Consider the following 12,380-nt stretch of genomic DNA (forward strand, 5'->3'; position numbering starts at 1 on the left):
TCGATGTTTATGGTATTTGCTCTGCAGACCAAAGTCAAAGTTGTTTTCCAGAATCTCCATGATGAATTCCTGCTGGGATGAACTCATATCTAAGGCAAATCGTGCAACTTTAACTAGAACTGAATCAGTCAAATAGTCAGCACTGATATTTTGTTTGGGCCCAAATCCAACATTGAATTCTAAATGGAAATTCCTTATTTTCCCCAACAAACGGCACTGTTTGTCAAGTACAAGGAGGATTTTTTTTACACGGTTAGCACGCAACTTCCATAGATTGTCTCCTTGTTTAGACTCTTCAATGTTGGACAGCCCTAGACCGTGGGATCTCTTATGAGGATTTGTCTGACATGAAAAGAACTCCCCTTTAAACTCTTGAGTTAATTTGATACCAGCGGTGGAAAGTCGTTTTCTCCTTCTGAGCAGTTGTGATATCATGAACCAAACTTCATCTCTTCCCCGTTGACTTTTAAGATCCAGTTCAAAATTGTGCTCCAACACACTGAGAACAATGGAGCTGTAGGATGCAGTCAGAATTCGAGTGATGTCTTCTAGTTCTAACATCACGCCATTTGTCAATAAACGTGGATCAAGACTTTGTTTTGACCCGACGTCCAAGTTCAAGCCAATTTCTTCACAACGAGGGAACGAGGGAGGAAGAACATCCTCTTTGTCTTCTTCTGTTAACTGTGTTTCTGAAAACTCCGTTTCATGTTTATCATCAACATGTCGTCCATCCATCTCTTCTTTCGTTTTCACAGACGGCGTTTGTGAACTCTTAAATAAGTCTTCAAGTTCACTGTCATCATCGTCCTCCTCCATCTCCTCCATGAAACCATCACACTGATGTTCTGTAGATGCCTTGTTGCTGCTACATTCTGGCACAGAGGATGTGTCAAAAAGAGTAAAAACTTCATGTGTATCTTTTGGAGATTTTCTGATCAGGTCTTTGAGTTCGTGCTGAATTTGAGCTGTAAAATTTGTCCTCTGTTGCTCATTTTCAAATCTCAGATCAAAATTGTTCTCCAGAATGTTTGTGATAAAATGCCTTTTACTCTTGTTAACAGTTTTGGCAAAGTCACAGACCTCAAGTATGACACCGTTTGTCAATAATTGTAAATGCAGTTTTTTCTGTGTAGTAGATGAAAGATTAAAATCTAATCCCATTTTATGGCTGTAATAGAATGGTTCTGGGCTTCTGGAATATTTCTTTACGTGCATAATGCGCCACTGCCATACTGTGTCCGCCTCCATCCTCTTTCTGTTCTTCAGACAGCACGTGTCCCTGTTGTCCATCCTCTCAATCGTCTGTCTTCTATATCTGTATTTAGTCCAGCAAAAAAAATACAAATGATATATGCAATATTTCAACCTTTTATCGTAAAAAAACCTACATGTATTAAGTTTGTAACATTTCTCAATCTAGAATACCAGATCATGTATCATCTCTTAAGTAGGAGAATTGGCAAATGTGTCTCTTTTTGGTCATTAATTTAATACTTTGGGGTTTTGAACCACTGGTATGAAAACAACAATTTGAGGATATGGTTACTTTAAAGGTTACGGTTACATCTGGCAATAGTTTTGACTTTGTTTTTGGGTGAACATTCGGTCAGTGAGCCAAACAGGAAGGACTGAGGAATAAGGAACTTTCTCATCTGTCGCAGCCTTAAAACATTTTGCACTGCTGCATTATATTATGCAGAAATGCCGCCAACTGACAAGCAGTGGAATATCAAAATGGTAAAACTATATTGTGTATTGCCTCAAATACATGCTCATGTTACAGGCAAATGTGCCCTCGTGCAAAATAAGTACAAAAACAAGGGGGACAGCTCACATAACCTGCACGTCCCTTGAGTTTAAGCATGGATCGGGTGGCTCAGCATTTCAGCAAATATCACAGGTTTGGGTGGATTGTGTCAAAAAATGACAAAGCATTGTTAAGACTAAGTTATGAATATTTTTGTCCAGGAGGACATCCTTTTCTCTTTGAGAGATCATGTTACATAAACCATCTACTCTCCATGAACACAAGAGCAGGAAAATGCATTCCAGCAACAAACTGTTCCAATTAGCGAACTTCCACTTCAGCTGGTTGAGCAGTGGAAGCACATTAAAATAGCTGAAATCCTGGAATTCTGGACTATATTATTCTTCTTCACGTTGCCAACCATCAACAGGCTAAAAAGATAGTGTAGACCTGCACATTTAGACATTTACCTTGTGTAAGTTCTCTACAAAGATGTGAGACAGCAGGTTCATGTCTTTAATGAAGGTTTACTTTTTTTTGCTGGCAGCCATTTAAGAATAAAGAACACAGTTTGAAACAATTCATCTGGTTATTTAGTAGCCCAGACCCAGACGCTGTTGGGCGAAGATAGATTAGGCATATGAATCAATGTCTTACAGTTATGCTTGAGCAAACAGCCCAAAACGACACGGTGGCAGACTGTTCACATTGCTTTTGCCTTCAGTGGCTCATTCAAACCTTGTTGCCTGTCTTTTTAGTGAAACATGCACTCAATAGGACTATGTGATAGGCCATGGATGCTGCGCTATACACTGTACATGATAGAGGATAATGTTGGCGGTTTGAGCGTTGGGCAGGTTTAGTTGGCTTTGACAGCGGGTTGGGTCGAGCTGGAAAAGTGTAAAACATGGGACTTTTAAGGTTGCTACCTACCTTGCAAACCATTGGCCAAGTCGTCCTCCTACATGTCTGGCCCAATCTCTGGGATACTAGATGGACATCCATCCAACTGGTGAAGGAATGGTGCGAGCGATGTGTCCCTGTATAAAACAGAACATTTGTAAATTCATGCATTTATTGTTTCTACAGCACACAAAAACACAGGAACCAGAGCTGCGATCCTGTTTGAGACGATCTCATCCACTTGGTGGGAGACCAAGAATGTGTGCTACACTTCAATGCAGGTGAGATGGTTAACCACACATATATTTTCAAATTATAACAGTTAGTCCTAATTCTTAAAGTTTTATATGGGATACTCTTGTCAATCTGATATAGTATTTAAACACAAAGCTGTAAACTCTGTTAAAAAAAAAGAAGACATGTTTACAATACTTAAATAGTGATAACAGTTTTACTGACCAAATACCACTTTTGACTTTGTTTTATTTTAGTCTTGTCATGGGTAGTCCAGGCATTTGTTTTGCTGGTATTTCAGCATGAACTGGTTTAGAATAAATTGAGTAAGTTACAAAGAGGTTATGAGTATATTTCAAAAAGTAAAAATAAGTTTTGTTCTTTCAAGAGAATAAAAGGAGATCTTCAATGGAAATCAGGAATGACACAGAGAGGCGTTAACTTGTACAGTAAAATGCAGCAAAATGTAGCTTTTTTTGTGTGACTTCACAAACAGAATAAATCTTTAGCGTTTCCTGCTGTTCCTGCACCGCACAAAAATTAATGAAAGGCATGTATTCATAAACTAAAAGTATTGGTATAACCAACAGGAGATCATTCCCACGTGGGGTGATTTTGGTGACTTAACAGAAAAAGACAGAAGTTATTGATTCATTTTCATTAAAAAAAAAAAAAAAAAAAAAAAAAATCTTAAAAAAAATGATCTAAAAGCATATATTCATAAATTAAGATTTGTGGTATAGAAAACAAGAAATAATTTCAATGTGTAGCGATTTTGATGACTTTACACGGAAAAAGACTGACATAACAGGTTTTTTTTTTTTTTATTTTTTACAAAAATCTAAATGATGTAAAATCATATATTAATATTTTTAATATTCCCGCAGCGGAAGACGCAGTTGTTGCAGAAAACTGCAAAAAAAAAACAACAACAACCAACAACCCAGAAGTGTTTATATTTCACTCGTACGACCATAAGCTGTTGGACAGAAGCTATCCGTGTGCGTATTGTGCGCGTTGAACAAACACGTTCACCTGTCCAAAATTCAAGTACTACTCAAGTAAGAGTACTAAAAAATACTACGTTAGTGTAAAAAAAAAAAACCGGTCAGTGAAAGAAACACGCAATCAATGCTTGGCATGCTATTTATTAGTGCAACTGGAAACTATTTTCTCCCAGAACATGGCAACCTGCGACTGAAACCGCCTCATAACGCCAGAACATCGACATTTTGCAGTCACACGCAATCGATCGCATGATCAGGAGCAGGCTTACCTCCTGTAGGCTGATCGATCACGCAGGAATTCTTCTCATTTGTACGCACAACAAGCCGTTAGCCGGACAACTTCTCTGTTTATTAACTGGTTTCCTCGTTTGAGAGGGGAAGCGTCCGCCGCTCTTGCAGGAAGTGATGACAAAATAGAGGCGCGCTTACTTTCACAATAAAAGGTCGAAGAATTAAAGCTAATTTAACAGATACGCAATCGTATGACAGTATTACAACAGTCAAAGTTCAGTTTTTATTCATTACTAGTTTGCCGTTTTGGAACTTAATATACCCTTAACAATAAATAATTTCAATTAATTTACTTATAATAATAAAACAACCGAGTATGATGCACCCGGACCACTGATCACAAAACCATGCATAACTCGGGGGATGATTTGGATAAAGCAGCGGAACTTGGGACTCCTAAAATGTAAAGCTTTTCTGTGCAAGTTATGGTGCTGTGCACCGTTCACGTGCAACAGGAGCTTTCTTGGAACTTTCTGAGATGTCCTCGCACACGCTTGACAGGGGAGGGTGAGACCCCGGGTGTTCAGCTAGTTGCAATCTGAAACTTCACCAACAGATGCCACTAAATCCTTTACACTGCTTCTTTTAGCATGTCCCTGCACTGTCAGAAGTTTTGCAAAACAAACTGAAATCCTGAAACATAAAAAATAAGTAAAAACTTAATGCACAAAAATACTTTTATAACTGATATAACCTTTGCTTTCTTCCTGATTAATAAATATAAGAAAGTGAATCCAAACCGAACAGGGTACTGCAGTTTATTTCAGAAAAAAACTTTTTCCTTTACAAATAAACTTAAATATTCAAGTCAGATATATCAATGTGAAAATGAAAGACAAGCATTCTGAATGCTGACAATTCTTAACAAAAGTTTAGGAGGAGAAATTACACATCTACAAACACAAAATCATGATTCTGGTTATGCTGTGGATATGAACTGTAGAGAAGTTCAGCATACCCAGTGAAATGTTTGTATTTTGACCCTATATATATATTATATAATTTACGTGAATTATTTTTGAGTTTTGTTTATGTATTTTTGTCTGAATGGGGAAAAGAATTGACCGTTGGTGCAGTAAGTGAACTTGTTAGAATTTTTCTGTTCTTATGAGCAGCCTGTAGTGCCATTATGGCTGTCAGCGTTTAGTCAGCGTATACTCAGAAAGCTCTGAAAAGTTGGTTTGGCATGTATCCCAGGTGAAGGAAAGCCGTTTGGGCTTCTGTCTCGAGGACAGCCAGTTCCTGGACTGTCGGGGCAAGAGCATCCACGTGACCCTTGTAGTTACCACCTGGGTGAAGAAAACGGGTTTGTTCATTACCATCGATGCAATAATTGTATACAGAATATTTCTTCTGGAGACAAATCACCGTCTCCGTTGTTGTCACTGTGTTCCACATACCTCCCAACGCCCTGCGCCTTCCGTAGGTCACCTTTCCATCAAACTCATCCACAGGCACTTTGATATCTGGCTCACACTGGGTGATGGTGCACTTTAGATGCTCCTCAACGTCCGACAGGAGCTGTGACGAGGAGTGTAGAGTGATGTTACATTGTGAAAGGGACAAAAATGTATTTGAGCTTTCAGTGACATAAAAATCAAACAAAACTTTACTTCCCACCAGAGTTCAACCTGCGAGTGTCCTGGATTATACACATCACACACACTAAACTTAATGGTTCCGTTTCTGACAAGATGACAAATGCATCATCTGCTTATCAAACCACTTTAAAAAGGCCTCTGCTGACTAAGAGGTGGTATTATATTTTCACTTGAAGCCTTGTCTAGTTTTTGTGTTGTTTTTTTTGTTCACCTCTTTCTCATTGTACCAGATGGTGCAACCTCCATCCTCCTTCAGCCGGGTGTTGTAGCAGCCTCTGCCTCGGTTCGGGCAAACATGGTACCACACCTGCACACATGGAAAGATGCACCTTAGAACCATATTCAAAAATCATAGATAGGTGCATTTCTATCATGTAAAATACCTTCTCTTTTTCCATAGCAACCAAGGAGATGGCCAGTCCCATTCTGTAAGTTAAAAGGAAATGACACGACTTGAATTGTCTAAAGAAAGTCAACGCTGTCATTCATTTTCTACTATCATTTAGGCATATTGTGTGCAAGTTTGAGGTTGCAATGATGATGATATTGCTAATTTAATGTGACAACAAACTCATATAACATAAGAAATTAATGATTGAATAATAAATTTTGACCTTTTTGGCGATCCTAACACACAAAGACTGTAAGTGCTAACCTCTCGGCTCTTCCAACTCTGCCGATACGATGGACATAGTTCTGCTTCTCATCTGGCAGGGTGACATTAATCACTGGAGAAAAAAGACAAACGTTATGAGAAAGGATGGCAGAAATGCAAACATGAAATGCAGCAAAGTACTCCTCAGGGATAATCATTAATTAATGCAATTTTCCAGGATCCTTCTCCTACCGTAAGGAACTCCGTGGATGTCAATTCCTCTGGCAGCTACGTCAGTGCAGATCAAGAGTCTCACTTCTTTTTTCTAAAAACAAAAGTAGATCTTAAAACATCCATCTACAGGTTGTCAAACAGCAAGTTGTAGTTTTCTCCTTCTTTACCTTGAAGCGCTCCAAGTTAGTCTTCCGCTCATTAGGCTTTCGATCACCATGGAGACAAACGCAGGAAAACTGGTGACCTTTACTGTCCGGACCTGAAGAAAATAAACAAATACTGAGGGAGGATACAGAGTTTGTCATGGGGGGGGGGGGACAACAACCACAGAGTATGTCACTCCCTTTTATTTAGGTGTGTTTGTGAGAGACAGGTTGTTACCCCTTTCAAAACTTCTGTCTAGCAGAGGCTGAAAATAAAAATGTAAGAAGCCCTAATGCTGCTTACCTCCTCCTTGCTGAATGAAGTACTGCTCCATGTTGTCGCAGTCGATCTTCGTGCGACAGAAGATTATAGCCTGGTCCATTTTGTGCTCTTTAATGGCCTTCACGGTGTACTCGCCCTTCAGCATCTTGATGGCTTCTGACCACATCTCTAAAATGCACACGCACACGTTTATGGCGTTTTGTAGAGGGTAAATACCAACAGTACATCTGCATTGTTGTTTATGTGATGTCTTGACTCAAGGATAAAACCGAAGGGTCTAAATTGTGTTACCCGTCTGCTCATACCTGCAGAGTTGGCTCCTGGTCTGGTGTTATCTTTGGCATGAACCTCGTCAGTCTACCCAGAGGAAAGATACAAGTAGAAAAGCTAAGTCAACACACTTCCCCAGGAGAAAAACATGACAACGACTTAACTTGATTCTTCAGCACTTTTCATGACTCCCTATCCTTCTTCCTCAGTTTCCTTGGCCAAGCACGAGAGACTCACCCGGATGTGGCTCTTGCCCAGGCGCTCCCACAGACGGTCGTTCTTCGGATTGACGGGCACAACCACGTGGTGGACACTCTCTGGAACAGAGTCCTCCCCCTTCAGGTCCACCCAAGTAGGGAAGTGCATGATGCGCTCGGACAACTTCTTCACGTCAAATGAATGCAGTGTGGCTGAACACACAATGATCTGGGGGGGGGGGGGGGGGGGAATCAGTTGATGCACTTAAATGACTAATACCTGCAAATCATCTCCTCGTGTGTAAACCCGCACAACTTATGCATCACTGTTTAAACTGTTTATTGCCACTAATTTAATTGATCTAAAGTGCTACTTACCTGCAGTCTCTTGCCATCAGAGGTGACCTGAGGGATTTGGTTATGGATCCTATTGATGAAGTCTGTATATCCGGCTGACAGGAGGCCGTCCTGAAGACACACAGAACCCACGTAATGGTTAAGTGGCTTCAGGGATTGTTACGCTACATAAATAAACCATTAGGAAAAGAATATTTGTATTTTATAGGCAGTAGAAACTCCATGCTTTGAATGCTAAAAGACCTAAATGTTATTAAAATACTGTAGATGTGTTGCACATACACACTCATCCAGCACCAGGAAGCGGACTTGGGACAGACTGAGTTTCCCGGTGGATATGAGATCGTCCAGTCTGCCGGGTGTTCCCACCACGATGTCAATCTGATTATTGATGACATATAGAGAGCAGAAAAAAGGCAAGAAGGAAGCAAGCCACAGATTAAAAATGATGTCTATTAGAAACAATCTACCCCCCCCCCCTTTTTTTGCTTCACAGTGATGAAAACTAACTGGATTTTTGTTTTTGGAGACAGCACATGTCACATACCCCCTGTTCCAGAGCAGCCAGCTGCTCTTTGGCAGGCACGCCACCGATCACCAGGAGTTCCCTGTAGTAACAGATTGACAAATTACTGCACATGCTGGCCTCCGCATGTATACTTAAACACTGGCTCCATCTGCTGGTAGCAAACAGGAGTTGCTAACAGGCTGCAATATGTAGACAAATACAGCATGAAAAACAATTCCACAGCAATAATTTTTATCATTGGTGTCACCGTCAAACGTACTTATACATACATTTTCTGCACAAGTCATGGTTTTATGCTCTTTGTGCCAGCCAATGTCGATAGCAAATCAATAGAATCGTACCTGAGTTTGGGGTTATCCACATATTTCTTGCATTGCTTGACATTGTTGAGGGTTTGTTCAGCCAGTTCCTTCGATGGCTCGATGATCAGAGCTTTGGGGGCGTTGGATGACACTTTCACCTGACTCACTTTGGCACTTCCTGAGCAATCAGAGAGCAGAGACATGTTACACACTGCGGAACATTACACAAGAGTGTATACAATGATGAAAATTAAGCTTCTGTCCCTTGGTTTAAGAATAGACAGAGTTTTATTGTAAAAGGAATAAATGGATGACATAATCTTTATCTCTCTTCTCTCTCTCTCTCTCTCTCTCTCTCTCTATAAAAGTATAGGTTATAAATCTGGATGTTACATTTACATCTGACATTTTCTGTATCTTTGCAGTACATTTGTTTGCAGCTCCTGAGATGAGGTTGCATCCACACACCTGTCTCAGAGGATTTGACTGCATGATCCTCTGTTGCCTTGTCCAGGGCAACAAAACCACTCTTGGGGGGATGTTTAAAGTCCTCTCCTCCAAAGTTGAACTTCAGCTCTGCATTCTGGGAGGCAGATAAGATGAGCAATTAGTATGGTATCAGTCTGGCAACTGTGTTTGTTTGTTTTCCACCGTTACTGTGATGTGTTCTCGGGGAATACCTTCAGCACACAGGAGGCGAAGAAAGACTGATTCTTCAGGTTTTGAGGGATCTCAAAAGCCACACCCAGGTCATTACCTGGAGAAAGAACCAGTAGAGAGTGTCACGAAAGGAAGCCACTTTGCTATTTAACTCCAGATTTGGTACATATTTAAAGACAGACAAACAATAAAATGTGAGACTGCACCATTTTTAGAGAAGGAAATTTGGCCCTTGTCTACATCCAAGTAGCATCCAATAGTGTCATGCATGGTGAACTCCTGCAAAGAGGAAAGATAACAAAGAGAACTCATGTTTGAAAATGATTCTAAACACTGTTTGTGTCTCAATAACATAGTCATTGATGGCTTGTTACCTCTCCGTAGCTGTCAAACTGCTTGTTGTTGGATTTCTTTCCAGTGCCACCAAAACCAAAACCATACTTATCAGTTCCTAGAAATGGAGGGGAAAAAAAAAGACTTACAGTCCCATTGAGACCATTTGTTTCAGCTGATGTATGTTCTGCAGCATTTTGTGAAGAGTAGAGGAACATACCCAAGTCCAGAGCTGCCTGACTGGTGGACCAGCCCACACGGCACAGACCCTGGTCATGGCAGGCCACCTCATAGTAGTACTTCCCTAGACAATAAAAAAATAAAATAAGATAACGACAAGAACAGATAACAGTAAATCATACTTTCATTTGTGTTGGCCTATCAAAAAAAAACTATGTGGTATCCTAAGCTGAATTGGTCTTTCTTCAAATCTCAATCACTCTGAAAGTACTTGTGCGTATTACCCACCTTTGGTGACACCTTTTGTGGAGCGACAGCCATGCCACTCTTTGAACTCTCTGCTCTGGCAGCACAGTCCATCAGGACCGATCGCTGTGAAGACATGAACAAAATGAGACGATGGGCAGATGTTGCAAAGAACAAAGCTTGAACACTACAGTGTTACAGTTATAACAGGCACCGATGCAGCTTTGCGTGTTTATTTTTCTCAAGCTCCTCTTACCGAAGGCTGTACCGCGATCATAAGGATTCATCTGCCAGTTGTTGAAAACTGAGACAAAACAAAGAAGAAGAAACATCTTGGCAGCACATCCAATGGACTTCCTATTTGATTTTGTATTCAGAAAGGCTCCCCAATGTATCCTGTCACGACATGGTCTTGTAAACATGAGAGTTGTGGACAGTGTAGACTGAAAGCAAATTAGCCATTAAATAAGGTTATCTCACTGGCTCCTCCAGTTTTGACAGAGGCTCTGCCCTTCTTGCCCTCCTGTTGATCCTTCAGGGTCTCGTACACAATCTGGATCACTGGGATACTGAAGGCCTGAGGATGACATGAGGAACTGTGAATAACTATCACACGGAAACTTCACCCGAGGTCTAGTTGTTGTGAGATGATGTGTTTTAATCAAGCACTCACTCCCGTTTTGCCACTCCCAGTTTCTGCTGCCTTAAAACAAAAATGATAAAGTCAGATGTCTTGTAATAATGAGCAGGTTTGTGTCAAATGCGTGTAAAGTGCTTTGTTTACCATAAGCACGTCTCCTCCACCAAGGATAAGGGGGATAGACTCTGCCTGGATGTCAGTGGGTAGTCTGAATTGAAATAGGTCAGTTCAACGTCAACCTACAAGTAACAACAACATGGACCGATCATACGACCCGGAGCGTGAATTAGCAGATTTGCAGAATAACTTACAACCAGTCCAGCTCCTCCACAGCCTGCGCTATTTCAGCCATGACTCCCATTTCTGTTGACAGAAAATGACATTAAATTATTCTGTTTGCTTACGTGGCTTTTAAAAGTCGCTGGGTGTGGAAGTAGATTTCAAACACGACGTCAAAATGATTAACTTAATTGAAAAGTCTCACCAGAAAACGCTGCCATTAGTACCGATACGAGCGCAACCCAACCGGATGTAACGTGTCCAGAGTTTGCGGCTCGGTGCAACTCGTTTAATGGACTGTTCCAGTAGCTAAATAATATTAGTTCCGGTTCGTTAAAACAGTTCGTAAATATCGTACACAGTTAAAAATGCGTCGCTTGTGAAGCGAGTACCATATGCATATATTTCTATGTAAATACAAAATTATAGCATGCTTTATCAAACCACTTTTAATCGGTTATTTAGTTAAAGTCTCCAGCGCGGTGCTGGGATGTATTTTGTCCCATGCTGCTCGCCGTAGTCTTCCTAACAGCTGGTTCAAATAAACATGGCAGAAGAAAGTCTTATTGAAGGCGAAGACGAGAACATTTTATACGATTTACTTGTGATTACGGAATGGCCGTCAGAGACGGATACCCAGGTCGGTCAAACATCAAGTTTTGCTTACAATAGGCCCCGTGCTGTAACGTTTATTCGAAAAAAAAAAAAGACCAACGAAAGTCGGATATATTCAGTTGCATAGGGTCAGCCGCGCAAAGCCACGTAGCACAAACATACGACGAGTTACCGCTGTTTTGTCCCGATAACAAACGTTTCACGCTCTCACACCACCTCGCAGTGGAGTGCGCGATTGTTTTTAAATCATGATTCGTGGCGTTGCCCTCGTTGCACCGACGGTTTTTGTCATGCGAGCTCGGATGTGTGGAAGGAGCCGGATGAAGAACTCGTCTCTGACTTGTCACTTTCTAACATTTACAGCTGCGAGGCAACAAGGAGCACAACAGCTCTCTGATAGCAAAAGCTGTCACAGGTAAGTTCTGTTTTTGTTGTTGTTGTACCCTTTGTTGTGATACTTTGCATGTTTAAGGTGGGCACTTCCCTTCACAAGATGTTTTTTTTTTGTTTTTTGTATTCAACACCTGCATTTGACGGTTACCAACTGTTTGTGTTCATTCCCTAAAGCTCCAGCCACCTTACATGCACACAATCAAATATCATACTTTTTTTTTTTATATCCCAAATACCTCAATGTTGATATTGCACCAAAGACTCTTGGTGCTTTCACAGAATATTTATATAATCAGGTTTTTGATCGATAATCCTCAGTAATGTGAATTTTATACCTA

General features: G+C 40.7%; 2 protein-coding genes and 1 long non-coding RNA gene across 3 annotated transcripts in view; 1 reads left to right on the forward strand and 2 right to left on the reverse strand.

Moving 5' to 3' along the window:
• Positions 1–844: 844 nt before the first annotated feature.
• On the reverse strand, positions 845–4,251 carry LOC138635417 (uncharacterized). Its single transcript, XR_011312136.1, has 3 exons — positions 4,164–4,251; positions 2,684–2,790; positions 845–1,318 (listed from the first exon to the last, which is right to left on the reverse strand). It is a non-coding gene; the product is annotated as an uncharacterized lncRNA (long non-coding RNA).
• A 676-nt stretch (positions 4,252–4,927) lies between these two features.
• On the reverse strand, positions 4,928–11,285 carry ddx1 (DEAD (Asp-Glu-Ala-Asp) box helicase 1). Its single transcript, XM_069722864.1, has 26 exons — positions 11,240–11,285; positions 11,067–11,118; positions 10,900–10,963; positions 10,789–10,818; positions 10,596–10,692; positions 10,372–10,419; positions 10,158–10,241; positions 9,910–9,993; positions 9,731–9,807; positions 9,563–9,635; positions 9,377–9,453; positions 9,165–9,279; positions 8,736–8,874; positions 8,413–8,473; positions 8,148–8,246; positions 7,887–7,976; positions 7,549–7,737; positions 7,347–7,398; positions 7,063–7,209; positions 6,783–6,874; positions 6,634–6,706; positions 6,442–6,514; positions 6,170–6,212; positions 5,998–6,093; positions 5,586–5,706; positions 4,928–5,474 (listed from the first exon to the last, which is right to left on the reverse strand). Exons 1-26 carry the CDS (start codon positions 11,253–11,255, stop codon positions 5,344–5,346), a joined length of 2,223 nt encoding a protein of 740 aa, XP_069578965.1. The 5' UTR covers positions 11,256–11,285; the 3' UTR covers positions 4,928–5,343.
• Positions 11,286–11,546: 261 nt separating this feature from the next.
• The window catches only part of nbas (NBAS subunit of NRZ tethering complex), a 153,597-nt gene continuing 152,763 nt past the window's right edge, over positions 11,547–12,380 (forward strand). The window contains exons 1-2 of the mRNA XM_069722866.1: positions 11,547–11,674; positions 12,013–12,064. Of these exons, the coding sequence (XP_069578967.1) occupies positions 11,582–11,674; positions 12,013–12,064 (145 nt within the window). The 5' untranslated portion in view covers positions 11,547–11,581. The remainder of the gene's footprint in view (positions 11,675–12,012; positions 12,065–12,380) is intronic.

This window comes from Brachyistius frenatus, unplaced genomic scaffold, assembly GCF_029030835.1.
Source record: "Brachyistius frenatus isolate BFR_SWC_R1_liver_20210118 unplaced genomic scaffold, ASM2903083v1 Contig_307, whole genome shotgun sequence".
In the NCBI taxonomy this organism is placed as follows: Eukaryota; Metazoa; Chordata; class Actinopteri; family Embiotocidae; genus Brachyistius; species Brachyistius frenatus.

Excerpts from the sequence above, each read along its gene's own strand:
- ddx1 (XM_069722864.1), bottom strand. Across the intron at positions 9,636-9,730 it reads AGTTTGACAGCTACGGAGAG|GAGTTCACCATGCATGACAC; the intron begins GTAACAAGCCAT and ends TCCTCTTTGCAG. Across the intron at positions 5,475-5,585 it reads AAGGCGCAGGGCGTTGGGAG|GTGGTAACTACAAGGGTCAC; the intron begins GTATGTGGAACA and ends TTCTTCACCCAG.